The sequence below is a fragment of the Clarias gariepinus genome, chromosome 3 (assembly GCF_024256425.1).
Source record: "Clarias gariepinus isolate MV-2021 ecotype Netherlands chromosome 3, CGAR_prim_01v2, whole genome shotgun sequence".
Taxonomy (NCBI): Eukaryota; Metazoa; Chordata; class Actinopteri; order Siluriformes; family Clariidae; genus Clarias; species Clarias gariepinus.
In genome coordinates this window covers 39792324-39819580 of record NC_071102.1, presented here as the reverse complement: position 1 = coordinate 39819580, position 27257 = coordinate 39792324, and the positions used below count along the sequence as shown (strand labels likewise).

General features: G+C 40.0%; 1 protein-coding gene across 2 annotated transcripts; it reads left to right on the top strand.

Annotated features, from left to right (window-relative positions):
• Window positions 1-352: 352 nt before the first annotated feature.
• On the top strand, window positions 353-26424 carry usp31 (ubiquitin specific peptidase 31). 2 transcript variants are annotated; one of them, XM_053492440.1, is made up of 16 exons: window positions 353-1754; window positions 4211-4342; window positions 8037-8131; window positions 8216-8308; window positions 12788-12923; window positions 14948-15095; window positions 15191-15365; window positions 15916-16027; window positions 16185-16279; window positions 17299-17376; window positions 17686-17815; window positions 18336-18455; window positions 19971-20196; window positions 20343-20501; window positions 20722-20874; window positions 21449-26424. In XM_053492440.1, the coding sequence occupies exons 1-16, from the start codon at window positions 1236-1238 to the stop codon at window positions 22906-22908; spliced, it is 3831 nt and encodes a 1276-aa protein (XP_053348415.1). In that variant the 5' UTR covers window positions 353-1235; the 3' UTR covers window positions 22909-26424. The 2 variants fall into 2 exon arrangements, with proteins under 2 accessions (XP_053348415.1, XP_053348414.1); XM_053492439.1 differs by having other exon boundaries at window positions 21446-26424.
• Window positions 26425-27257: the final 833 nt, after the last annotated feature.

Here is a 27257-nt window from a genome sequence, read left to right as displayed (position 1 = left end):
GACTGCACCGAGCCGTCGGCTAGCGCCTAGCATTAGCATCAGCGTTAGCTCTGTGTTAGCGTTAGCATCAGAGTTAGCTCCGCGTTAGCATCAGCGCTAGCTCTGTGTTAGCGTTAGCATCAGAGTTAGCTCTGTGTTAGCATTAGCATCAAACGTAGCTCTGTGTTAGCGTTAGCATTAGCATCAGAGTTAGCATTAGCAGTGGACTGACGGTGCAGGGCTCTGCAGCTTAATAAGTAACAACACACACGCTTTCTTTTTCTCTTCAACATACAAACACACACACACACACACACATATATATATATATATATTTTTTTTTTCCCCCTTTTTTCACACAGTCATATTGTTTTGGCTGGTTTGTTATGATTTAGCTCGGTATTTTTCAGCTTTTGCCCGGGTGCGGTTTCAGTGCAGTGATGCAGGGATGCTAGGTGGCTAACGCTAAGTGAAGGATAAAGTGTGCATTGGGATGTAAAGTGTCCCTTAAAGCAAGGACAGGACATTTAGTCCTGGCATTTGGTCCCAGCTTGCATTTGCAACCTTCCTGCCTGTAACTTTATTACTGTTTATTCTTTAACCTTAGAGACAGTGTGTGTGTGTGTGTTTTGATGAGGATGTGATCAGACTCAGAGTGATGGCCTCTTCATCATGCTCTAGCGAGCTAAACATCTCAGCAACTTAGTGCAGTTTTGGGACCAAACTCCTCCAGTGATGAGCTGAACATGGACATATGTCCTGGCTGAGACAGAGCTGACACTCAGTCTGGGCTGCTTTACTCACTCACTCACTCACTCACACACACATAAACACACACTGCTCTGTCACTAAAGGTACATAATTTTTTCTTTTTGCATACTAAATTTCTTCTTTGTACAAATAAGACTTGTAGGACACGATGAAGTGAATAAAGGTGCTCTGAAAATCTGTTTTAAAAACTGACATCCGTTCCGTGACGCTTCTTTTTTCGTTGTACACGCCTCCTGACATACGTGATTGGAATACTAAACATGATCAGGAATCGTCCGACTGTCGAGCCTACTTAAACCGCTTTAAAGTCTTCACAAAAGTCTTGGACAAACCGATCTGACAGAATGTACCTTTAAGTCGATGTCATAAACGGTACAATAATCGATCAGCTGAGCTATTATGGCAGCTCACAGACACGACTGACAAAATAGTTTTCTGTGATTATTTTTTTTCTAAGCTGCCTGAGCGTTATAAAGTCAGCCGCCATGTCGAGCAAAGTCTCGAGCAAAGAGAAAAAGTCCAGCCTCGGTAAGAAGCTGTTCCGGCGCGGCTCGGTGAGATCCGTGGGCAGTTTTATGAGCCGGGTGCTCAAGACCCTGTCCACTCTGTCGCATTTCGGATCTGAGCTTCAGCCGCCCGAAGGAGAAAAGGATGACGGAGGATTCGCTGCGTTTAAAAACGAAGGCAAGGGATCGGTGGCTTCGGACGACAGCGACTGCGGCGGCTTCCTCAGTAGGGACAAAGTGCCCGGAGTGGCCGGTCTGAAGAACCACGGCAACACATGCTTCATGAACGCCGTCCTGCAGTGTCTAAGCAACACGGAGCTCTTCGCGGAGTATTTAGCACTTGAACAGTTTCGTGGGCAAGAAGAGGAGGAAGATAAACCCAAAGCCAACGGAGTTCCACCCAGGAAGGAGAAAGGAGAAGTGACCGAGCAGCTGGCGGGACTCGTCCGAGCTCTGTGGACGTTCGAGTACACTCCTCAGCAGAGCCGAGAGTTCAAGGTGAGCCGCAGGGTCGGGGTTGAGTCCTGGTTAGGGGTGCGCATACTTTTGGCTATCAGGTGTAACAAGGCTAAAGGGTACAATCGAGACCTAAATCATTATCATCACTGATATTTTGGAAAGTTGTTGTAGTGTAGCTAACTCTTTTCTGGGAAAAGTATCTAATAATCCCAGAGTATTCATCTCATCGCCATAAAAGCTGAGGTTTTTAGGCGTTAAAGCGTTCTCCCTATAGTCCTTGGCTTGAATTTACAAAGCGTCTCAGAATTACAATTAGTTGCGCCTTAAAGTTCATTTAGGACTGAAAATATTCCTAGCTTAGAGTAGGACATAAAACTTAGAAATGTATGTATATGTGAATGATTTGTGGTGCTGTGAGATTAAAGTTTGATTTAGTATTTCCAAAGTTGTGACTTATGACAAACTCAAAATAAAAAAAAAACATAAAAGTAGCTTTTACCTGCAGAGATGGCGTATGAACTGTTTGTTAATGGACCAGTTACTGCATGTGATGTGTTACGAAAAGTATTAAATTTTCTTTCCAATTGTAAAAATAAAAATTTCTTTTATGAGCTCCATGTTATACAGTGTTACTAAAATTTTTGAATGAATGCCATTTCCTGTCTTATCAAGGGTTGGGTATCGTTTGGGTTCTTTTTGATATCAGTGCCAAATCTATACTTTTAAAACGGTACCGATGCCAAAACTGTGCCTGAACCGATACATTTTTATTGAATGTTTTAAATTGAACAATATATTAAAAGTTTAAAGAATATATGAATATATAAGTAAATACAAAAAAAACAACAAAACATAAGCCACCTAACCCAACTACAATAACTGAACCACTTAAAATTTTAGCAATTCTTTTGCAGAAATTTCACCATATTTGCCTGTTCTGGCAAAATACGACACCTTTCCTGACTTACTGCATGCCCTGCACAGGACATGCATAGTCTTGTTTGCAATGGTAAATGGCGTCACTGTTGTAGTACTACTAGTACTAGCTGAAAAGACATAATTATAAACAGAATCCATGTTTTACAAATACTAATGTAATCGTTTGACCATGTGTTAGCATGAATGCAAGATTTGCAACATTACATTAGCCTACGACTAACCTGCGGAAAGCCTGCTGTTGTCATTGTAACCTGTGACTCCTTTTTGCTACGGTTGGTATGACTGGGGCTGGGGTTCACCCACACCGATAGTATCAGCTGTTGTCCGCAAGCTGTCAAACACGGTGCATCCCTCTGCTTTTAAGTTTATTTTGTGTATCCTCAATTGTTTCATTAGATTTGACGTGTTTCCCCCTTTACGCGCAACTGCTGTAAAACATTTGCTGCACGTGGTGTCGGAATCCTTTCTTGTGAAATATGGCCGAACTTTCGACCGTTTAGTTTTTGGCATTTTAACGAAAGTTTCATTTAACAAGCTAAGATAGCGGTAGACCGCCTGCTGCCGTCAGAGCAAGTGTAACGCTAGCTGCTGCATTTACGCGCATCTCGGATGGTCTCTCATTTCCTGATAATTCATACTTTTAATTTTTTTATTTAATCTAAAAAATTATTCATCTACAAAAAATATAAATTCAAGGAACAAATATTTCAATCGACATTTTAGCATTTAAGTGGCACCGAAATGACGCACCGAAATTCGCGTTCTGTTTTGGTCTGGTACATACGAGTTATATTATAGTATTGGCACCAGTTTTCGGTACCCAACCCTAGTCTAATCCTAACCAGTTAGGACACCTCAGGAGCTCTCTTACATTTTGGCGGACGTAGGAGTGATTTCCTATAGCTCGTACTCCTAAAAGTAGGACCAAACATAATGCCTTTCTGAGAGTTTTTGGCCACTTAGGAGCGATTTCCTAAGTACTACTTTGAAAACTCATTGGTTGGTTCCCTGAAAGTAGGCTTACGAGGTTGGAGATTCAGTTAAACAGCCGAAAACTTTTTTTAATGAGGGAATATGAAAGCCTGTTGACAGATAGACAAAGTGCATTTAAAAACAAGGAGATTATGTTGAAAAATTATGCATTTGTCTTTTTTAAAGTTGCTGTACAAATCAGTGATTGGTTGTTGGGGGAACAGTGATCAGTAATTGGTTGATTGGAAAAATACTGATCAGTGATTGGTGCTCATTCCTATTAATTAAACCAATTAAAATAATTCAGATCTCTCAGACGTCATATAAAATAATTCAGACGTCACTCTCCTGAGACAGTTTTTTTTTTAAAGCTCCTGTACAGCTGTAGTGTCTGTGTGAAGCGTCTGCTGTACAAGTCCTGCTGTTTGAGCTCTTACTGTAAAAGCGATTATGTGCGGTTATCCAGACATCACACACACACCCATGTCCAATCAGATTAGAGAATCCTCGCGTACCTCAGCAATGAACATTAAATTATCGCAGTCAGGCCTGACTCGGTAACTCTCAGCTTTTCCCCTGTACAGAACGCTGTGTCGAAGCGCGCCATGCAGTACAGAGGAAACGCTCAGCACGATGCTCAGGAGTTTCTTCTCTGGCTGCTGGACCGTGTGCATGAAGACCTGAACAACATGGGCCTCAACAGACCTTCTGTAAAGGTACGTATGCTGTGCTGAGATTAAACTCCTTGTCCCCCTGCACTTGCTCTATGCTCGACAGGGTTGCCAGATCACACTGAGAAAACCCCGCTTTGGCAGTGTGCTATAACCCCACCCACTCCAATTAATAAAAACAGCTAAAATATTATTAGCACTAGAAGTAACTCTGTGTGTACATAAAGCTTTACTAAAATCAGCCTAAGAAAATGAAAAGTCTCCTAATTATTTATTTAAAAATTTATTTATTTTTAATTCTCTTGAGTTAAAAGACGGGTCACTGCACTCTTCATTTGAACAACTATTGCAAATGGAAAGATAAGAAAAATTGAGAAATGCCCTGTATTACACTTTCATTTAACAGTTAAATACTGAATACTTTATTTTACACATACCGAATGTTGTTTTTGTAAAGTGTAAAAGAAAATATTGTCACCCCCCCCCAATTTATTAAACTATCTGAAACTGAAAAACCAAAAACTCCAAAAAGCATGATCTGATTTATTACATTCCTATTAAATAGAGTTTTAATTAAAACTCTAAAAAAATGGAATAAAAAAATTACTCTCTCAAAAAATTAACTCTTAATTATTCTCAGTAATGAATGAGAGTTAATTTTTTTCCCTTAAATGCGGCTCTTAAACTAGTCATCTCTGTCATTCGTCATTTTATTCGGTTGGAAAATAATTCACTTGCGAACAGCCCCACCTGTTCGAGTATAAAGAGATGATGATGTTTTACCGCCTCAAACACCTCAAAATTCTCAAAACTCAACTTCAGAGTGAGCGCGCGGACTGAGCGGCTGCGAGCGCGCGGACCATGCAGCTTCTAACACGGGCGCTGTGATGTTTTCTAGCGCATGCTGTTTGCAACTAATTAGCTCTCGTGGTGTTTGATGAGTGGGTTTGAGACTATTTCAGTCGTGGAGTTTGGAGAAAAAGGCAGATCGGTGGCTTTTAATGCTTGTGGTTTTCCATAATGTGATGTGAATCACCACACAAACAAATCACAAGTTCATAGCAGAATCAAATTTCCCCCTCATCTCTAATACGCACACACACACACTGTGCTTAAAAATTAATTACTTTGTGAAATCAGGCAGATAGTCGATCTTCAGTGCCGACTTTAGCAAAGGAGCAAGGTGTAAAAGAGTGTACCTTAAACACACACACATGCAAATAAACAGTAACGTATCTCCAAGTGCATGCAAAAAGATTTGACTAAGAGTGTGTGCAGCAGTCGAGTTGTTTTCGCTGTTTAGCAAACTTTAATAACAGCAGTCCGGTTTACCCGAAGTCACTTTAACAGGATGTTACAGGAGATCTATCGCTGGAATGGCAGACGATGTTCCAGACATCTTACAGGACCGCCATGTCGGATTCTGGGGTCAGAAGGAGTCGAAGGCTTTTATTCATACAAAAAAACAATAGTTTAGCTGTAAAATGAACAATACCAAGTTGCCCAGGTGTGTGAGATCCTTGCGGTGGTGGCCAGCGGGATGTGATTAACAGAGATGGTGCTGAGGGTCAGAGCAAGTAGCTTTAACGACACTGAGCATTTCAGCCGTTTTCTGACCGAGGAGAATTTTTTTTTTTTTTAAACAAATAGCTTAGATTCATGAGATCACGTGTTTTTATGGGTGTTTTAGGTTGTGAAATGACCCAAAATAAATAAATTGGTTTATAGATTAATTATAATAATAATACGAGCATACGTGAATATGTTTTGTTTGTGTCTAACCGTACTAATCATTAATCGATCAAAGTTTATAAACTGATAGGGTCGGGAATCACCAGGGATACGATAATATCATAATACCAAGGTGCCAATTCGATTTATATTGTGATTTTATAAATATCGCGATTTAATTTTGTCTTTTTTTTTCCCTGTTAAGATTTTTTTACAGTTCAGACCAAACCGAGCGAATAATTCCCTCTAGTGATCACCTCAGTTCAGGATGCCGTCCCGCCTGCCAGTGTGTGAATAGTTTAGAGCAGGATTATAGCGGAATGGTGTTGATGTGTTATAGAGAGATGTGTTAATCGATTCTCTCCTTCTCATCCACCCAATAAGTAATTTGACGTTAGCGTAGCTGCACGTACTAGCCAGGATCCTCACGGACGCGCTAATGCCTCATGTGAAGGGTTCAGTTTCTGTCATCCTCCTCGTGAACCCCTGATTGAGTCGGCCTGCGTACGGGTCATAAACTTCCTCTTCCGCCATCTTTTACAGTTTACACCAAACCAAATTAGTCAAATTCTCTCTCTCTCTCTCTCTCTCTCTCTCTCTCACACACACACACTTGGATTGGGAGTAAAACAGATCATTTTACAGCATTCTTTAGAAATACTGAGAAAATGAACCCGTGTAACCTCTAATGCTTCTTGACTCCACACGAAAAGGAAAAAGAAAAAATTTAGCACTTATGACCAGTCAAAAGTTTGTACACCCCTTATTCTAACTCTTTGGTCTTTCCTGATGTTTATTTATTTCTACATTCTTTGTTAAACAATGCTGAAGGATTTTTTTTCTTAAAATACACAATAATCTAGTTTTAGTTAAATAATCTGGAACAGTTAATATTGAGATATATCTGCTACCTTTGCTCTGTAAAGCTTCATAACGGCTCTCATCTGAGGTGCTGTTTGTTAGTTGGTGATTTCTGAGGCTGGTGACTCCAAAGTAACTTCTCTTGCTTTCATGGGAAGGTCTTTATGAGAGACAGTTTCATCATGTGATGGGTTTTGTAAATACTGTTCTTGCTAGAACTGCTCCAGAACAGCTGACCTTCATGTCCTAAAATAACAACTAACTGTTACTGTTGTTACTTAATTCTCTGATGCCGCATGTGTGATTTAAAAAAATATCCAGTTTTTTTCTAAAATGTAGAAAATTATATTCAAATGTTTGACTGGTACTTTATATAAATATGTTATACTAAATTCATAGTTAAACATTAACATTCTATCACTCTTTTTCTTTTTCTTTTTCCTCTTGTATATTTCTGTAAAGTGAATGACATTACACACTTCCTTCCTCTTGTTTTCTCATTATCGTTTTTATTTTTTTTTCCTTCAAAGCAGAACATCAGGTTTCCTGTAATTACGTCAGGGCTGCCAGCGTTAATCCGGTGCTGTGATGAATCGAGAGCGTAATACACACCGTGTGTATGTCTGGTGAAGACGCTCAATATTTGCATTGATTTCACAGCCTGAGATCTCAATCAGCTGAGTATTTGGCAGACGAGTCTGATTTACAGTCCAGCTTGCGCGGCAGTGACGCTCGTGAAAAACAGAGCCGCGTGCCAAAACCCGGACCGAACAGCGAGGAGGCGGCGCTCAGTTCGCGCTGCGTATTAACACTGATCTTAGACACAGTGTCCACGTCAGATCACGATGATCAGGCCACGTTACATTTACACACCAATCCCTGATGTTCTCTACCAACTGGTTCGACGATAAAGGAAAGACTTCGTCTGTGATGGAGACCCAGTCGAGTAGAACAAGTAGTTACAATCTGAACAACCTATACGACCGCTCAAAAGTTTGGGATCACTTTTCAAAAAAAAAAGAAAAAAGAAACACATTTTCCATGCAATTAAACCCAGATATAACCTTGATCTCTCAGTTGTGAATTTATAAGAACTAGTTAGGACACAGTAAATGAAATGAGTTCTCTACCCTTCTCCCTGTCACAGCCGCCCTTAGAGGAAGACGACGGAGCGCTTGAGGGACCTTCGCCCCCGCTCTCAGCCGGCTCTTTTGTCCAAGAGCTGTTTCAGGCACAATACAGGTACAGTACTGTTTATTCATTTGTTTTGTTTTAGATTCTGTAGAAAGCATTAATTTGTTTCTTCTCCTTGTCTTGAACACACAGATCCTCACTCACATGTCCACACTGCCAGAAGCAGAGCAACACTTTTGATCCTTTCCTTTGCATCTCTCTTCCCATCCCGTTACCTCACACTCGGTAAGTACACGCCTTCACTCTTTTACTTCCTGTATAGTAAAAAGGAAAAAAAAAGGGCCGGTACTGAGCTGTGTGCAGCGCGTATCTCTGTCATCTGCCAGAATTATTATTTCTAAACAAACTTAATTTAAATTAAATTAATTAATTAGTTATTAATTAAATCACTCCTACCATGTAGGGATAGTTCAGAGAGCACCACCTGTAGGATTATAAAGAAACAACAAAGTTTAACTCCCCAAGTCCCTCCAAATTCTTAAAACTTAACTTGACAGTAAGCGCGGGTCAGTCGACTTCTATCACGAACATGCAGGGTTTCTAATATGACTAATCGGCGCTCGCTGTGTTGTGAGACTGGTTTCAGTGGGTGTAATACAGAAGTGTGTTTGAGACTAATTCCTTCATGGCTATAACAGTTCATCTCCGTTATAAATGTAGAAATAGTTTAAAGAGATGGATTTTGGAGTCCAGTGTGTGGATACGTGAATCACCACACAAAAAGAATCGCCATTCAAAATTGAATCAGATTTTCCCCCCCATCTCTCTGGAATCTACAAAAACAGCAGAACCCAAACCAAATAATAAAAAAAGAAAAGCACAATAATCTGTTTGTCTAAGAACTGACGTAAAGGTCAGGATCACGTTTCATCCTCATACACTTTGTGAGCAACATCACAAGCCTTTACAGTAAACAGTGTGACCTCACGTTAGACGGCGTGTCTGTATCCGTTTGTATCGTCGCCCACTTTTGAAGCGTCCTACACTGTGGTGTGTGAGATTGTGAAGCTAGCCGTGATTTATTCGTCGTTTGTTGTGCGTTGATAATGCGACTACAATAAGGTGCTTATGTTTGGGGGAAGAATTCAGGAAGCAGGAAGTCTTGTCTTGTAGACGGTTTTGTATTAGGACCTGTTTTTTCTGTCTTCACGCTGCCGACAAACAGGTTTTTGCTACAAGATGGTTTCTCACGCGTGATTAAAGCTGATTCTTTTGTGATAAGCTACCCTGAGACGTTAGGTGAGCCTCATTCATGCTAATGCTCACTGATTAGCATGTAGTGTTACTACAAAGGTTTTAGTGCTCTGGAAGTGATTAAGCCGGTTGTACTACTTCCGCATGAAATGTTTAGGGATTTATTGTTGTTGTTGTTAAAGGAAGCCTCCGTCCTTTATTTCTGAAAAACAAAGAGAGCGTTACTACGAAGTTTCAATGAACGAACCTCAAATAAAAGCTTTAATCTTAGCTTCTTATTCTCTTAGAGACAACAAATGATGGAACTCAACCAGCTTTGTGATGTAGATACTGAGTTTATGGTACAATCCTCTGAGATAGTTATCGATCTATCAGATAAGGAATAAACTCATCTGAGAAGTTTACTTATCAGGAATGGAAGCAAATTCTGCTTTCAGGAAACTCGTCATGTGACCTGATGTTACCCCCACATGGGGCAAACATGCACACAAAGCAAATACGTATTTTAGCAAGAGAGAGACAATCAGATCTAATCTAATTAAGTCATTAGATGGCTACTATTTACCTGTGGAATGGAAAATTCATACCATGATTCATTGTTTTTCCTATTTGACGATAAATTCCATTATTAGTGGAATATTTTGGTATGCTGACTTAAGTCTCACTCTTATGAACAAGTTCCTTTCCAGGAGCATGTTCATAAGTCGGATTTGTTCTTAAGTCAGGCAAATTGTCTAAGCCGCGCCTAAGAAAACATAGTCTCAAATGTCAAATGTAACAATGTTTTCTCTAGGACTCCCCAGGGGAGGGGATTCCCAGATGTCACTTGATCTCGGAGCTGTTTTTCACTTTCTTAGACTGTAAACTCTGTTTTGTTGAGGATTTTTTAAAATTAGGATTATTCAAAAGTTTACAGGACAGACATTTTCTATCATTGTGCTCTTGGACTGATTCATTGAAACTGGTGAGACCGATTCATTTCTTCTGGTGTTGTTGGAAGTTATTAGGTCATGCATTGTCCTGCAAAAACAGAATGTCTCTAAAGAGGCTGTATTTTTTTAATTAATTAAAAAAAAAAAAAAAAAAAGAAATACCATTAATGGAGTTCCTGGGAGGCCAGAGTTTCAGATGTGAAGCAGGCAAGCCAAATAATGGCCCCGAAAACTTTCTACCTTGATGTATAGAAATGGTAATGGTGTCTAAGCACTAGTTTAACACTGGGATAAGTGCATTAGTGTAGCATTGGATTATATAGAGAAATAAAGGGATTTTGACTCCTATAACTGTGTTCTGCACAATCAAAAGTCCTGGTTTGACTCAAACGCCTCTTGTACTTTCTGTACGAACGCTTTAGATCAATCAACATGAAGAAAGAAGACTCGGACAAAAAAAAAGATCCTGGACTGCCGTAAAAATCTTATTAATTATAAAGATTAATTCTAATAGTCATGAAGGATGGATTTTTATTTTTATTTCTTGGACTGCTGGCGTGTGTGTGGCGAGGTTTTACTAACATTTAAGTTACACTCTACAGAGTTAGAAGAAGTTTCTCTACATGACGCACACTCTATTTTTACATTTTCTAATTTTATTACTGTGCATTAATGATTAAAGATGTCGCTTTCACTTTTAGGGAAGTGATTAGTGATTTAGTACAGATTACGCCTGCAGTACAATACAGCCGAGCCATTACAGCTAAATCATGATCAGACACAAGGTACAGCTGCATAATTGGAAATGATCCTGATAAAGGTTCTCATGCTGTGAGCCACATACTTTAAGTGATGGCGGTGAGAAATACACAGGTACGGAGAATTTAACCCGCAAGGCTCTCGTTTTCGGCGTGAAGTGCAGAAAGAGACACGTTAGACATTTTATTACTTCTGGACCTTTTGCTGCAATAAAAGCGACTTGACTTGACTTGCTGATGTTTTTTCTCTTTTACTCTTGGAAGCGGTGGTATTTTTTTATGGTCACACGTCATTTGTATGAATGTGTGCTTCTGAAGCGGGGCAGCTCGCCGATGGTGGTTTGAAGGTCTGGATACGCACACGGAAAAATTATCTCAGCACTAGACTGCAGTAATCTCTCAAAACTTACTTGAGCAACTCTGCGAAATCAGCTCATGCAGCTCAGTCAGTCCAGTCAGTGGGTTTCTATCGAAATACCAACGCATCACCTTTCACTGGCTTACACAACCCCTTACAGGATCTTTGCCGAAAATAAAAGAACATGCCTCCTAAAAAAATGTAAAAAATTAATAGAAACTTGGAAAACTGGAAATTTGTCTCATGCACACTTTTTTTTTTTTTTTTTACATAAAATGTCGTTTTATATTATGTTTTCTAAAGAAAACAAGGAAGTAAAGTGTGCATCCATCTCATGATAACTTAAAAAAAAAGCTCCATGTACTTTTCTTTCAGAACAAAATGCGTATCTCATACGTGTGGACATTTGTCTTTCTCTGTTTTAATAGCCGAGTGGTTTATCCATTATTGAAACGAATGAGCGACTATTCAAATTATTAATCATTAAATCAATTAGGAATCATAACTCAATGACTCTTTTTATTTTTTTTTCTTCAGTTTTTTAAATGGAATAACTTTGTTTTGAAAGCATCTGCTAACAGTAAATAAAATAAAGGGGAATACTTTGTTCTGAAATATGTTTAATGTTTGTTTGAACTTTACTGCTCATACAAAAGATAATCACAAATCTAAAAAAGCAGATTTTTCCTCAGTACCTAGCTAATAATAATAATAAAACCCCCACAATCTCTCAGAAACAGCAAATATCCTCCGCTTTTTTTTATGACGATATATAATTTTTTTTGTATGCGTTTTAACGTTAAACTGTTAAGAACAATATAAGGTACTAATTTTGCAACATAACTATTAATTTAAATTTAGCTAAATTTCTATATAAAATAAAGCGACTGTAAATGAAATAAACTTGGCTTGTGATGGTGATTATTACTGTTTCTACCCTACAGTACTGATACTAAAGAAACTGACAGCTTACTAAAGAAACTACTAAAAAAAACTAAAGAAAACCACTAAAGTACTAAAGAAAACATGCTCACATGAATTACAGTACATATACTGTAGGGTTAACATCTGTATTTTAAATTCATGCACTGCAGACGCAGCTGGACAGTATACGGGTTTACCTTAAAATTCTTCTTCTTTTTTTCTTTTTTTTTTAAAGAATAATGTATTAAGCTGAGTTTGAAATTAAATTAAAGTTTTATCGAGGCATGTTTAGGGTTTAAACTATAAAAATAGCTTTGATTCATAGGCATTTTTTGGGCCACATCCAAAATGTAGACTGTCATCGTTCTTATGGATGTTCCACCAGAGGAGCTAAAGTGAAATGTGAATGAAGAACACGAGTAGACGTTTTTGACGTTCCTGTTGTCACAGCTATACTTGTCGTCAGTAAGGTCAACCTTTGTGTTATCGTTCCAGCCCTGTCATGATTTGACTGTAGTGCCTCGTCTGCCCCCCTCAGACCCCTGTACGTGACGGTGGTGTATCAGGGCAAGTACTCTCACTGCATGAGGATCGGCGTGGCCGTGCCGCTCAACAGCACCGTCTCCAGGCTCAGAGAAGCGGTTTCACGTGAGACGAAGATTCCTCCAGACCAGGTGTCCATTCACAGTCCTGTGGGACAGATTCTTATTTATTTAATTTACCTGCTGAACATTTTTATAAAATGCCTTTTCTTTACTGCTTATTATTCAAACAAATAAACACAGCAGTGGTGGAGTTTGAATTATAGATCAGTGATAAATTTACGTACTGACTGGGCTGGCCACATTGACCAGCGGCCCACCGGGACAACCCCCTTGCTCCAGACGACCAGTCCGCCACTGCCTAGCACGTTATTGCTAGCTGTAGCGGCGGTCCGCGGAGCAGGTGTTTAGGGAAACTAATCAATGTTAAAGGATCAGCCAATAGGCACGCAGGTCCAACCCACTGGTGCTGATTGACAGAACGTCTCATTCTGCTAAAAAGTCGCATTATGAAATAAATAGGTGAAAAACGGGATTTTAAAATAAAAACTGACTTTGAAAAAATGACAATTTGAAATAAAAACAGCATGAGTTAAATAAAATGCCTCTGCAATAATCCCTGTTATTGGGGAAAATAATAATCATAATTTATCTGTGACTTATTTAATCATAGAGCGATTTATTTCATCATGTCCTATTTATTTATTTAACTTTGAACACTTCGAAGTTCCATAGTGAACGGCTCTCTTGAGGTCATTCCACAGCATCTTCTCCACAGGGTTACGTTTTGGAGTGACTGGACTGCTTCAAAAGAGGCTTTTTTTATGTTTATTTTTCTGAATGCGTTCTGTGGTGGATTTACTTCAGTGCTTAGGGTCATTATCGTGCAGGATGTTTTGGTAAACTTGGGATTTAAATTTCCCCTCGATGATTGGTAAGTGGTCCAGACCCTGAGGCAGTTAAGCAAGTTGAAATCATGATGCTAGTGAGTATTCATTCCCAATAATTCAACTTTTGTTTCATTAGTCCACAAAACATTTTCCCAGTCGCAGTGCAGATCGCCATGAAGTTCTTTGGCGAACTTTAGGCGTGCAGCAGTTTTTTTTTTTTTTTTTTTTTTTTTGAGAGAAGATGTTTCCTTCGTGGTGTTCTGCCATGAATACTCTGCCTGTTCAGTGACTAATGTATGGTAGATTCATGAACAGAGATGTTTGCCAGCTCCAGCCTTCAGCTGTTACTTCTTTACCTCATTGAGGATTCAACCTGAGGGCGTCCAACGTTTAGGAAGAGAAGCCACAGTACTACACTGTCTCCATTTACAGACAATTTTCCGAACTGTTTTAAACTTTAACTTTTCGTCCAACTGTCGACTGATGGGAAACACTTCGCCTCCCTTCCTCCTGATTGTACTGTGTGTCTTCGGGGAGATCTCCTTAATGCTTCTTCATGAATCCCTCCCTCCACGTCAACTGCTACTTACTGTATGAACAGCAAACCTAAAATATTTGAGTGTTTTTTTTTTTTATCCTTCACCTCCAAACTCACTGCATTAATTGGACCCAGTGTGTGTGAACTACTGACTGCAGTTATCTTTTGTTGATGTAACGAACCCGTGAGTGTGTAATGGGTGTGGTCAGGAAAGACACAAGAAATTATAATTGTTTTGTTCGTTATCAGCATAAGTACATTGTTTAGGTCTATTGTTGTGACTTAAATCACGTTAATGCTGAAAACCTGTTTATTTCAAGGGGTTCACAAACTTTTTCCTGCCACTGTACATAGCACTGAGTAATTTTATGTTAAAAAAAACAACAACGCCACCATTTGGGTTTAAATAAGCAAATACTTAAGAACTTTTGATTGCTGATGATAGAGTTTCAGCTGCAACAATTATTTTGTCTTTAACTGAAGCGGTGGGAATACGGTCGTGTAGTTTCTCATAGTCACTAAAGATTTGATGAAACTAAGAGTAACTGTTTTCATAACTTTTAAACTTTTACTTTAATAAGAAAGTGTTTTTCAGTATGTCTGATCATATAATTGCTGGTGTCGGGTCATTTAGATAACATTTTAATTATTTAAAAAAAATTGTAATCTAATTAAGAGCGGATGTACGTATTTATTTCCTGTAACACCTGTCGCTCTCACCTCTGCAGTTCGTCCTGACCGAAATGTACTACGATGGTTTCCACCGCTCCTTCTGCGACGACGACGACGATCTCGACATCATTCAAGAAAGCGATTCAATCTTTGCGTTCGAAACCCCGGAGACGTTCAAATTAGAAAGCCTCCGCTCCAAAAGAGGTAATCTAACCCCCCAGACGCCTTAGTCGTTTACAGTACTGATGATAAATTGAAGGTAAGACGCTTAAGACTTTTGCACCTGTATATTTTCACAGGGAGTCTCCTCGCGAACCTTAACCAGAACAATCTGAAATTCGGCACCGACAGCAGTCGCACCCCGTCGTTCATGCAAGGGGCGGTGAACCCGGCATCGCCCAACAAAAACGCAGGCGGTGACAAGATGATCCTGCTGATCTGCAACAGAGCGTGCATCGGACACCAAGGGCGGAGGTAGGCACATGAACATGCATGAAAAAAAACTAAACAGGAACTGAATTATATGCGTTATATATTAGAGACGCACTGATCAAAAAATATTAAACAGGGATTTCAAACAAAACTTTATTTAATTTTTGTAAATGATCTCTTGCTTCTTGCGTGCAGTACCTTCACAGCCCTCTAGGGGGTCTACACTTTGAGAAACACGGAAATAAATCATCATAACCAGAATTACTAAAGAGTAGGAAAATAAACTGACTGAATTAAACAGCAATTATTTCCTCATGACTGTTAGAGTGCGGAGAGATCAGTCAAGTAAAGAGATGATGACTTCCCCTCAAGTGTTGCTGTTTATCACAGTGGTAACTCGTTAGGGTGAGAACTTTAAATGCCGTCGTCTCACTTCTCTTTAAAATGCTGTACCTTCATTCGCAGTAGAGAAACATAGACGGGTGTGATCTTTATTGATCCCGAAGCAAGTTCCAGTACTAATTAAGTTTTTTTTTAGTATGTTAGATCATGTGACCGTTAAATATTAAAGCTGTTACGTGCTGTATTTCAGGTTTGGCCTTCCGTTTGTGCTATACATGGAGCGCACTGTAACCTGGGACGTTCTTCAGAAGGCCATTCTCGAGAAGATGCATCATCTGCTAAGACAAGGCGTGTACATCCAGGTCGGTGTATAACCATACTCAGATGATGTGTGTAAACATAGAGAAGTGTATTATTATTATTATTATTATTATTATTATTATTATTATTACAACAATAGCCTGTTTTGTCTTTTCTTCTTCTTCTCATTATTGATGTGTGTGTTTGGTTTTGTTTTAGGTGGGGCCCTTCAGTCTGCGCGTGGTCGGTGTGGTGGGGATCACATACTTGTTACCACAGGAGGAATTTCCCTTGTGTCACCCCACTGTAGAGAGGTTGGGCTTTGAGCTTGGAACTAATTTACAGACCAGATTTTAGCTGTTTAAGTAAAACTGCATGAATCCGTCTGAGTCTTTTCTATTTTAGATATTGTTTATATTCTGATGATAATTCTAAAACCATGAAGGTCACAAAATTCTGATACCTGTCCTGTCTGTCTGTCTGTCTGTCTGCCTATTTACCTGTCTGTCGACCATTCAGGCTATAATATCTATCTGTTAATTTACATATATCAACTTGTTTATCCACTGTCTGTCTGTCTACCTGTCTGTCTGTCTGTCTGTCTGTCTGTTGACCTGTCTACCTACAGATCTGTCTCTCTGTCTCTCTATCTACCTGTCTGTCAATCCGGGCAAGCTACAGTACCTGTCTGTCTACCTGTCTATCTATCTATCTATCTATCTATCTATCTATCTATCTATCTATCTATCTATCTATCTATTGACCTGTCTGTCCATCTATTTATATATTTGTCTGTCTCATTACCTATCTATTTATTTATCTTTCTATCGATCTGCTTGTCTGCCAGTCCATATATATAAATTATCTTTTTAAAGTATCTTAAGAAGCAAATTCACAGTTTAATCCCATCCCAAAATCACCTACATAATAATAAAATACAGAGAGTAAATTAACTTAAAAATGGACCAAAGGAAAAATGTCAAGTCTCTGTATATGTGAAGGTTTTCCAGTTATAAGAAAAAGACGATGCAAGTTCCATTTGCTAAAGGATCTCATTCCCAGTGTTTTTTCCCTTCCCCCCAATCTCCAATCTTATACTATAGACTATTAAATAAAATTTAATTTGTATAGCGCTTTTAACAATTGTCATTGTCGCAAAGCAGCTTTAAACAATCAAAAGAATTATTTAAGTCTGTATGGAATGTAAGTGTGCATGACTACTATTGCAGACACTATTTCTTCTTCTTCTTCAATGAGTTAAATTTTAAATCATGAAGTCACGTAGGAACCTCGAGTCAAATCGTGTTCCTGATGTAATGTGTGTATCTTGCAGGGCGTATAAGTCGTGTGGCGCAGGGGGCCCTCCTCACGTCAAGATCGTAGTGGAGTGGGACAAGGAGACCAAGGATTAGTAAGTGTTTCGCTTGAAAGATTGTTCCCGCTCGCCTGCAGCTTTTTGATGTACTCCATGCTTATGTAGCGTGCTCAGATATAGCCCTTAGAGAACCGAAGCGACGTGTTCCGGCATGCGGAATAAGGATAAATGTTCCACCATGTCAGAGAAAAATATGTGCGGAATATCTGTGTAATCGCCACAGGAATTCTCGCAGCCGCACTAAAATTACAGTTCTCTAGGAGACAGAATGGAACCTAATCAGCGCGTGCCAGTAAACACCGAGCAGAGTCTGAAGGTTTTGTGTAATGCTCGTTTCTAATGCAGTTTGTTTGGCCACACGGAGGAGGAGTACATCCCCGATGCTGAGAGCGTGTACCTGCACCGCGAGCAGCACCATCAGCCCCAGGCGTGTACCCTCGCTCAGTGCTTCCAGCTCTACACCAAAGAGGAGCAGGTAATGACTCGGCCCCTCACTCTGCCATGCCAGAAAAGCTGTAAAAAAAATTATAAAATAAAGAAAAAGCAAAAAAGCTGCCTTAAACCCACTTTTTTTCCTTTGCATATTTTTATTCCATCTGCTTCAAACCAGATTCGCTCAAACAGATCTTGAACTAACGTTTCTGCTGTCTTTGCTGTTTTTATAAATCGCTCCATTCCTCAGAGATGGCTTTAGCGTTGGAACGATGCCACACGCTGTGTATGAAGCCTTGTGGTTAGCCTGTTCTGCGCCTGCTGGAGCGCGGTTTGAAGCCTGTACTGCTCAGAGTGGAACGAAGGCACGCTTGTGTTTGTGTTTGAGGGAGCCTTGAGAAGCTCGACAGCACGAGTGTGTTTGTGGGCGTGTGTTTTTGATTATTTATGGTTGTTTCCTGTCGTGTCGTGTCGTGTCGTGTCGTGTGTGTGTGTGTGTGTGTGTGTGTGTGTGTGTGTGTGTGTGTGTGTGTGTGTGTGTGTGTGGGGGGGGGGCGTTCCAGCTGGCACCAGACGACGCATGGCGCTGTCCGCACTGTAAGCAGCTGCAGCAGGGTCGTATCAAGCTCAGCCTCTGGACCCTCCCTGATGTCCTCATCCTGCATCTCAAGAGGTTCAGACAGGTACGTCCCCGAGCCCAGGTTCTCCGACGGCAGCAGAACTCGTCAATACACCACAACAGTACGGAATGTTCAATCCTGATTGGTCAGAAAGTTTTTACTTTCTATAACAGCACAGCTCTGTAACAACTCTTACACAGGAAGCACATGATCTATTCCCTAAATATAAAATGAAAAAGAGATGTTTGTTTAACTTTCACTGTAGGAGTTTGTAAATCTGTAACTTTACTGAGAAACCAGAAACCGTTTCTTTTTAAAGATGCGTTTCCCGTGTCAGAAAGTGTAAAGTGACAAACTGCGTTTTTTTCCTCTTTTATTGAGGTCAAAATAAGAGCAGCCAGTCATTGTGAACTATTTATAACTGCTTTAACTAATAACTCAGTTCCTCTTCTAACAGAACTTCCTATCATTACACCAGAAGTTCAGCGAGGGGGACTAACAGCACTTCCTGTTGTGTTTTATTCTTTATTTGGTCTGTAAGGTTAAGAGGTTGCCTGGGTCAGGGGTGACTTTGGGATACCTGGGCTAAAGTTTGATTTATTAAATGTTTTGGGCCTCTGATTTTTGTTTTAAAATGTGCAGCGTTTGTTGCAGAACTGAAAGCAGAGCCAAAGATTTGAAAAATGTTTTCATTTTAATCGCATCGAAATCACATGATCAGTTAAATATATTATTATTGTATTATGTAATATGATAATATTATGATGAGCCCTAATGATGATTACCTTTGGAAATGTTCAAATATTCAAGAACAATTTGCTTATTAATGCAAAATATAATGCACTTTCTTTGCGTAGAGTGTCATACAAATCGTTATATTTGTATTTTATATTGTATAATACTAAATTACCTCAGCCTACAAATTTAATTTGCTCTGGAGGTAAAGTTTCCAACACTCTAATCATATTTTTCTGCATATAAAAACATTTAGAAAAGACGTGTAAATGAAGTAAAATGTGAAATAAATACACATTAAACCTCACTTAACCTTAATTCATGATTTCTCTTGGCACCGGCTGCTTTAAAACCCAAACTGAAATCCGCTTCTTTTTGTCCTTGCTAACATTCTTGGGACCTTCATGGTGCCATGTCTTCACTAAATCTTAAATCACCAAAAAAAAAACAAACAAAAAAAAAAAACGGAAATATGTAAACTTGCTTCGTTTGGCTTTCCAATGATGCAAAGTTTTGAACGGTTCCGGGATGTTTGGTGCAACTTAACTGGCGTTTGGTTCAGATGTATTCAAATGCTTCGCACGCTGAGGCAAACTTCTTGTAAAATATCAGGTCACACGAGGCGGGGTACACCTTGCATGGGGTACCAGTCCATCACAGGACACAAGAAAAGAAAAATTATAATCCAGTCAGAATAGGGCTGATTTTTCCATTATTACTCCCCTCACTCTACTGCTGCTGTTTGATTTCCATGGCTCATGTGAGAACCTCACACACTGTTACTTACTGGTGGTGATGTCAGAAGGACATATTTGTGAAATCCGGTGTGTTTGGATCCTGCAGGAGGGAGATAGGCGGGTGAAAATGCAGAACATGGTGCACTTCCCGCTGATCGGCATGGACATGGCCCCCCACATGGTGAAGAGGAGCCAGAGCAGCTGGAGCCTCCCCTCGCACTGGTCGCCATGGAGACGGCCTTACGGCCTGGGCCGTAACTCGGAAGACTACCTGTACGACTTGTACGCCGTATGCAATCACCATGGAAACATGCACGGGGGGCACTACACAGGTAACATCTCGCAGAAGGCTTGGTCATTATGTATGCATAAAATTAATTCTTATTCACAATACGGTCGATGTAGCGCTGCTGTTATATTTCATGCATTGGCATTAGAAGGAGGTTTTGTACAACCTGGACTATTTGCCCCTTTACAGCATATTGTAAGAACTCCATAGATGGCCTGTGGTACTGTTTTGACGACAGCGACGTCCAGGCCATGGCTGACGAGGAAGTGTGCCAGCAAACCGCCTACATTCTGTTTTACCAAAGGAGGGCGACGATTCCTTCGTGGTCGGCTAACAGTTCTGTGGCTGGTGAGGACTTTTTTTTTAATTTTTAATTTTTTTATACTCATGAGGATTATTTCTAGATGAACTGTTGCACAAACTGATATTTTGAAGCCAGTGACGCATTAGTAACATATAAGTGTTCTTCGGACTCCTTGATAATAATAATAATAATATATATCATTGATGATAGTTTTGTGTAAATGCACTTGCTGATGATTACGACGTGTTGCGTTGTTCTGGTCAGGCTCTACCAGTTCCTCTCTGTGTGAGCACTGGATTAACCGGCTTCCTGGGAGCAAGCCTCCCAGCCTGGCCTCGGGTGCCTCCTCGCGACGGACATCGCTAGCTTCTCTGGCTGAGTCCATGGAGTTCCCCGGAGATCGCAGCGAAGACGACGGTGAGGAGCACGTTCATGGCGCTTACTGTTCTGCACGATTCTATATATTATTTCTTGTACTATTATTATTATAATAATTATTATTATTATTATGTGTACGTAATGGACTTTTCACAGTGTTTCTTTGTCATTTCGGGAGAGGGTGAAACTTTTACAGTTGAAGTTTTGTGCTCTTGTGATTGTTTAATTTCTTCATTTTGGCAAGTCGATGTCAATTACAGTTACATACGCTAAATTAAGACTATTGGTTTTCAATACGTAACTCTATTTGGCTTCTGTTTAATTCCAGTTATCAAGCCATTGAGGGGGGGAGAACCCTAAAACTCCTGGAATGTTAAGGAAGCATTGTGAACATATTTTCACTCTAAACTAATAAGTCTAATAATAATAAGTCTTCAAATATAAGCACTTGTCTCTGTGATGACTCTGTGTACTTTCCCTCCTCCAGCTTTCTAGCACTAACACAGGAATCTTTCGCCTCGCTCAGTTAAGACAAAACGCATGCCCGCTGCTCTTTCCGCTCTTTCTTGTATCAGCGCATTAGTTTAAATCTTTTTCCCCTTTCATTAAGGAGGATTCTCCACCCGACCCTTTGTAAGAAGCATTCAGCGTCAGAGCTTGTCTTCCAGATCCTCCATAACTAGCCCTCTGGCTTTCAGCGAGAACGGGATGAAGCCGTCCTGGTCGTTGTCTGCCAAGCTGCAGATAAGGTCCAACTCGCCCTCGCGCTTCTCTTTAGACTCGCGCTCGTCACCACCACTGGAGAGGATCGGAGAGGCCTGCGACGACAAGGTGTCCACGTCGTGCTTCGGGAGCTACAGCAGGCACGAACGCCAAACCGGCAACAAAGCCCCTCTCGCCATGATGGAAGGAAACAGCAGCGATGATGGCAGCGGTAAAAGAAACACGGATGAGGTCTACTCCAGGGCTCCCTCAGTGGCTGACAAGAAAAGCTCCAAAGGAGATCCATTGGACAACAACAACCAGATCACTGCCGTGGACCAAAACGTGCACGGGACTCCTTCCAAGGAACCGAAGCACAAGAGCTCAGGAGGCACGGTGTCAAAGGCAGAGGTGTCTGCTGCCAAAAAGACCTCAACCAAGACGAAGGGGGATCAAGAGAAGGCATCCAAGAAGCGCCAGAGCACTGCTTCTGCCCAAAAGTCTCCTTCTTCTCAAGTGTCTTCCGGCTCTCAAGGGAAAGGTGCCAAAGTAACCAATTTGAAAGAGAAAAGTGACTCTGCCAAGACCAGAAGTGTCTCATCTGGAACCCCGACAAAGAAGAAGGAGACTTCCCTGTCCCAAGAGGCGGCACCAACATCCGGAGCCGCAAAAACAAAGCAGCGTCTGACCCCCACCCCCCAGTCCTCCGCTTCCCCATCTCCGACTGCAAAGAAGAGCTCTTCAGCTGTGGACAGGAGCTCCAGCTTATCATCCAGCAAAAAGAAACTAGCCGAGAGGACCTCTAGCCGAGATTTGAGTCACGCCAGTCCTCTGACAGACAAACCCCGGGTGCCGCTAAAGGGTGCGGAAGGAGGCCGGCCTGAGCGGAAGCCAGTTAGGAGCTCGAGCAGCAGCTCATCTTTGACCAGCCTGCGCTCACCCAGCATCTCCTCTAAAGATCTGCGGCGAGCCAGCAAGTCCGAGGACAAGGGACTCTCCTTTTTCAAGAGCGCTCTGAGGCAAAAAGAGACGCGCCGCTCAGCCGACCTGGGCAAGAGCGCCATACTTTCTAAGAAGGTGGCCGAGAGGACAGCCAAGCCTAGCAGCCAAACCAAGCTCGGTGCGGAGGACGTCGAAGGTGACGGGAATTCTTCTCCCGCCTCGCTCTCTAGCATGGCTCCGAGCGAAGACAAAGAGACGCCCAAAACATCCACCCCTCTCAAACGTTCACTGTTAACCGTAGGCAAGTCCAAGTCTTCCAGTTCTGACGCCATTGTCCAGTCCCCCGTCAACGGGAAGAGGCCTCTTGAAAAGACAGCCTCATCCCGAAAGCTCTCCTGCAGCATGCAATCCGGGCAACAGAGACGCTAATATGCTAATATTTAAAAGAAGTAGTTTTGTTATTTTCCTGCAATGCAGCTATTTTTTGATGTGCCTAAGAGATGTGTATACACTCTCACACGTAATGTGTGTGTTTGTGTGAGTTAACGAACGAACGAACGAATGAATGAATTGTGAGTTAAAATACTCATATACTTTTTACTTTTCTCAAAGAAAAAGTGTAAATTATCAAAAGCGCCTTTCTACCCTGCCATGGAGCCGATTCGATGGCAAGGTGCGGTGTACGAATTTACTACTGTATAAACTCTGAATAGGATTGTTCTGACTTAGCACTTTGTACATATTTCTTTTCTGTTTCAAACCAGATATACTCGAGAGACTATGTGTAATACCTTTTTTTCCCCTTTTTTTAATTTTTATTTTTTTACGGTTTTCTTTAGAGAAAGCCCAGTCGGTTCTTCGTACTCCTCGCCGGTCACGCAACAAAATCGCTTCACTTCTACTCTCGGTGCTATTTTAAGGGCAACGTTTCTGTGGTGCAGGTCGGAAATCGTAGTCGAAGCTCGACGTGCTAACCTGGCTCTCATGTGCACGTACGGTAGAACTCGTCATAAACAATAGGCACCTATCACAAACACTGACTGTAAGTAGCCCATAATAATAATAATAATATAGGGAATAATCGATTAGTGTTCCAGTAGCGGCCGCTGCCCTTAGAAGTCAGTGTACGTACAGTACGCAGCATTGACAGTCATAGACCAATAGCCAATTCGTAGGAATGAGCGATCTTTTTAACAGTAATTAGACAATCTTGTTTTTTGTTTGTTTGTTTTTTCCCCCACTGTTTGTTTGTTTACCCTTGAGATGCTGCGTGTGCTTGGTTGTCCATCTCTTGTAGTAAAGAGGTCAAGGCAATGTAGCGCTGCATGTTTGTTTTATTAAGAGAACCAGTCATATTTGAGCCATTTCCCAATTTTTTTTATTTTTTATTAATTAATCTTTTTTTTTTTTTTTTTGCCATGTTTGCCAAACCAAATGCCAGCACCATTCATTAGTCTTAGCTTCGCTAGCTTTAAACCAGGGCCAAACCGTCTTTGTGTCCATTACTGCGTGGATTACCAGTGCAATAGTTTGCAGAACTTTCTAGATGGAAATAAGTAATAATAATACAAAATATATATAAATATATCTATATATTTACTCCTGTATTTAAGAACTATAACTTTGAACATAATGTGTTTTCTCAACAATGATTTTAACGATCAATATTTTATGTATGCAATAGAGAAGAAGTGAGTTTGTTTAATAAGAGGGATATTAAAATACTGGAATGCTGTGCCATGTCAGTTCATGGAATGCTTGTGCTTTAGAGTATAAGAGCGATTAAATAGAGTATGTTTGTTTTTATTTTTTTTTTGTTTTTGTTTTTTTCTTTGATTAGTTTGAGATCACTTAAACAAATGCAGGAACCGGTCTGAGTTAACAGTGCCTGCGTTTGGTCTCTCAAACGAACCAGTCCTCGCAATAGTTTCATCAAGAGTCATCATCACTATTTTCACCCAGCACAGATTTTTCTAATTATTATTACTATTATATATGTATATATAAAGTAGGTGCAACACTTTTTCCCTTTACATCAGTACTAAAGACAGACTTTAACCACCAGGACCAAAATCATTCGACACAACTTGCTAGGGTAATGATCATTTCTAAACACTAACTGTACTGCTTTTATTGGTGCTTTACTTATTAACAAGTGACATTTTAAAGAACTGTAGATGGAAAGGAAAAAAAAAAGGAAATTCGCATTAATATTAAGCTTATTTATACCACAGTGGAATGATACAAATACGGTATATTGGTTTGCATTAGGTGTAGCTTGATGTTTCTAAATGCAGTGTTTTTTGTTTTGTTTTTTAAATAGGGTTTTATATCCATTATTTCAGTCACTGTGGGAAAAAAATCTCTATAAATATATATTAAACCTGCATCAATACATAACTAAAGCCAGTTTGCGTCTGACGCAAATCCGGCATACCTCATATGGTACTATGGGTTCGTCTCTTTCGCTAATTATTTACCAATAATAAAAGCTTAGGTGCAGCTTTATTTTATAGTTCCATTATTTTATTATTATTTTTTTTTTAAAGAGCACCCATTTTGTCTAATCTGTGCACTGACGATACCTTTTGAAGAATTACAGCAAGCAGTATTGCATGATGATGATGATGATGATGATGATACTGATGCATGCACATAACTATGCAAGTGAATGTTGCTTAAAAAAGAAAAAAAAACAATACTGGTTACCGATGTGTCTGTGTTTCTAAATGTCAGTAGTGGAAAGCATGAATTGCTTTTTATTTTGCACACTTTTGTTGTTTCCTGAAAGGTGATGACAAATTAGGAAATTAGGATTCAGCCCACGTTCTTTCAGATATCGGAAATTCATGATGATGAACAGATAAATCTCTGTTATTTCTCTCTAGATATTTTTGACTCATTTTCGAGTTATTTTTTTTCCTTCCCTTTAAGTATTTTTTCTACACGTGTATAAACTAGCTCATATTTTGTTGTATGTTGAATGTTGTACCACTAAAATACAAATTCGTTACACACACTCGTTACTCGTGACGCTCTCGTCATCTCCATGTTGTACCACAAGTCCTGCGGCCGCGCGTTATAAAAGCCACTTGCCACGAAGCGCTTCAGCTGTCCGAGCTTCAGCAAATGGATCGGACACTTTAAATTGTATTAGAAACATCCCAGGTGCGAATAGCGTGCTTGTAATCTTTTTCTTAGACTCATTTCTAATCAGATATTGTTTATGATTATGATTAGGGCTGGATGATGTGAGAGAAACATCAGTTTCATGATGGTCGAAGTCATTTCTATGAGAAACAGACAAGAACAAAACAATTCTAAACTCTAATTGATTTTAAGAATTACTTTTAGTCCGTTTACTTAGTAATGAAAACGAGATCTGTAAAGGTGTTACAATACTGATGGAAAACGGTATCGTGATATTAAACATTACGATATCGGTATATTTATCAGCCAGCCCTATTTATAATTATTAACTTTTATGAATATTATTGTATGAAGTTCTCACTCCTGGTGTAGACACTGGACTTGAGTTGTTAACCGAAAAGGCTTCGAACAGCGTCTTCATGTAATCTACACTACTTTTTTGGGTGGGGTTTGTTTTTGGCTGTAAGTACCTCATTTTTTATTTTAAGTTTTTATGTCTTCTTAAACGTTGACCAAAAGAGATCAATTATAATATTTGGTAAGAAAAAAAAAACAAAAACATGTTACTGTTTAGTTGCATGAGAATGGCTCAGTGGCTTCGTTAATTTATTTGTACATTGTGTTAAACCTGTATGCACTTTTGTCGAAGATTTAAAAAAAAAATTTTGTTGGTTTGTTTTTTAAAAAAGGACATTTGTTTCAGGAAATCATTTGTATTCATGACATTGGTTTGCCAATGTAAGAGAAACATAATTAAAAGACAGGCCCATGTTAAGAGGTCTGAGATCAAACAGGTCTTTGATCATTTGTGATTTATTTTGTATATATTTATATATGAATTCAAATCCTCAGATGTCTGTTTTACATTTGCGTGATCCAAAGATGTCCAGCAGAGGGAGCTTCTCACCCGTACTGTTTCAGGCAGGATGAAACGGTGCCATTTTCAAGCGTTTACTCTTAAATCAGGCTTAAAAAAAAACCGCACAGTGCCACGATGTCAGCATGACGCGATCAAACGAATGTGTCTATAAATCGATGGTGTCCGTAATGGATTGTTTTTTCCCTCAGAAATTACATATCCGGTGATACGTTGAACCTGATGTACAGAGTCATTTAAATGTTTTTATTTTACTTGGAATATTTCCAGCTGATCTGTTTTTCCTAAGCACTGATTTTAATTAAGTTCTGTTTGACTCCTCGGTTATAAAGAGACATCATAAGAGCAGCCTGTTTTTTTTTAATTTTTTATCACCTTTACAGATTTCTGACATTTATATACGTGTGTGTGTGTGTGTGTGTGTGTGTGTGTGTGTGTGGAGGCTGGAGGTTATCATTAGCAGGTTTTTTTTTATGACTTCAAGGTGTCTCAGTGCTTGAGAGAGAGTGAAGAAGTTTCTGTGTTAATGTGAGCTGACAGGATATAAGGGAAGAGGGAAGTCGTGGGTTCTCTGTAATGTCTGTTAAAAGTAGCACTTGGCACTTTTTCCTTTTGCACTTTGGTGCATGAAGTTGTTTCACAAGCAGCGCAGCCTCCAGTCCTGTACACGGTGTGCACACATGGATATCACAGCGCGGGGCCAGGGGTAGCTCAGTGGTTAAGGCATTGGACTACTTGGTTCGGAAGATCC

Bases quoted from the DNA above. Each gene is read 5' to 3' on its own strand.
- usp31 (XM_053492439.1), top strand. From the start codon at position 1,236: ATGTCGAGCAAAGTCTCGAGCAAAGAGAAAAAGTCCAGCCTCGGTAAG. The intron at 18,456-19,970 runs GTACGTCCCCGA...TGGATCCTGCAG, and splicing joins ATCTCAAGAGGTTCAGACAG to GAGGGAGATAGGCGGGTGAA. The intron at 20,875-21,445 runs GTGAGGAGCACG...CCTTTCATTAAG, and splicing joins AGATCGCAGCGAAGACGACG to GAGGATTCTCCACCCGACCC.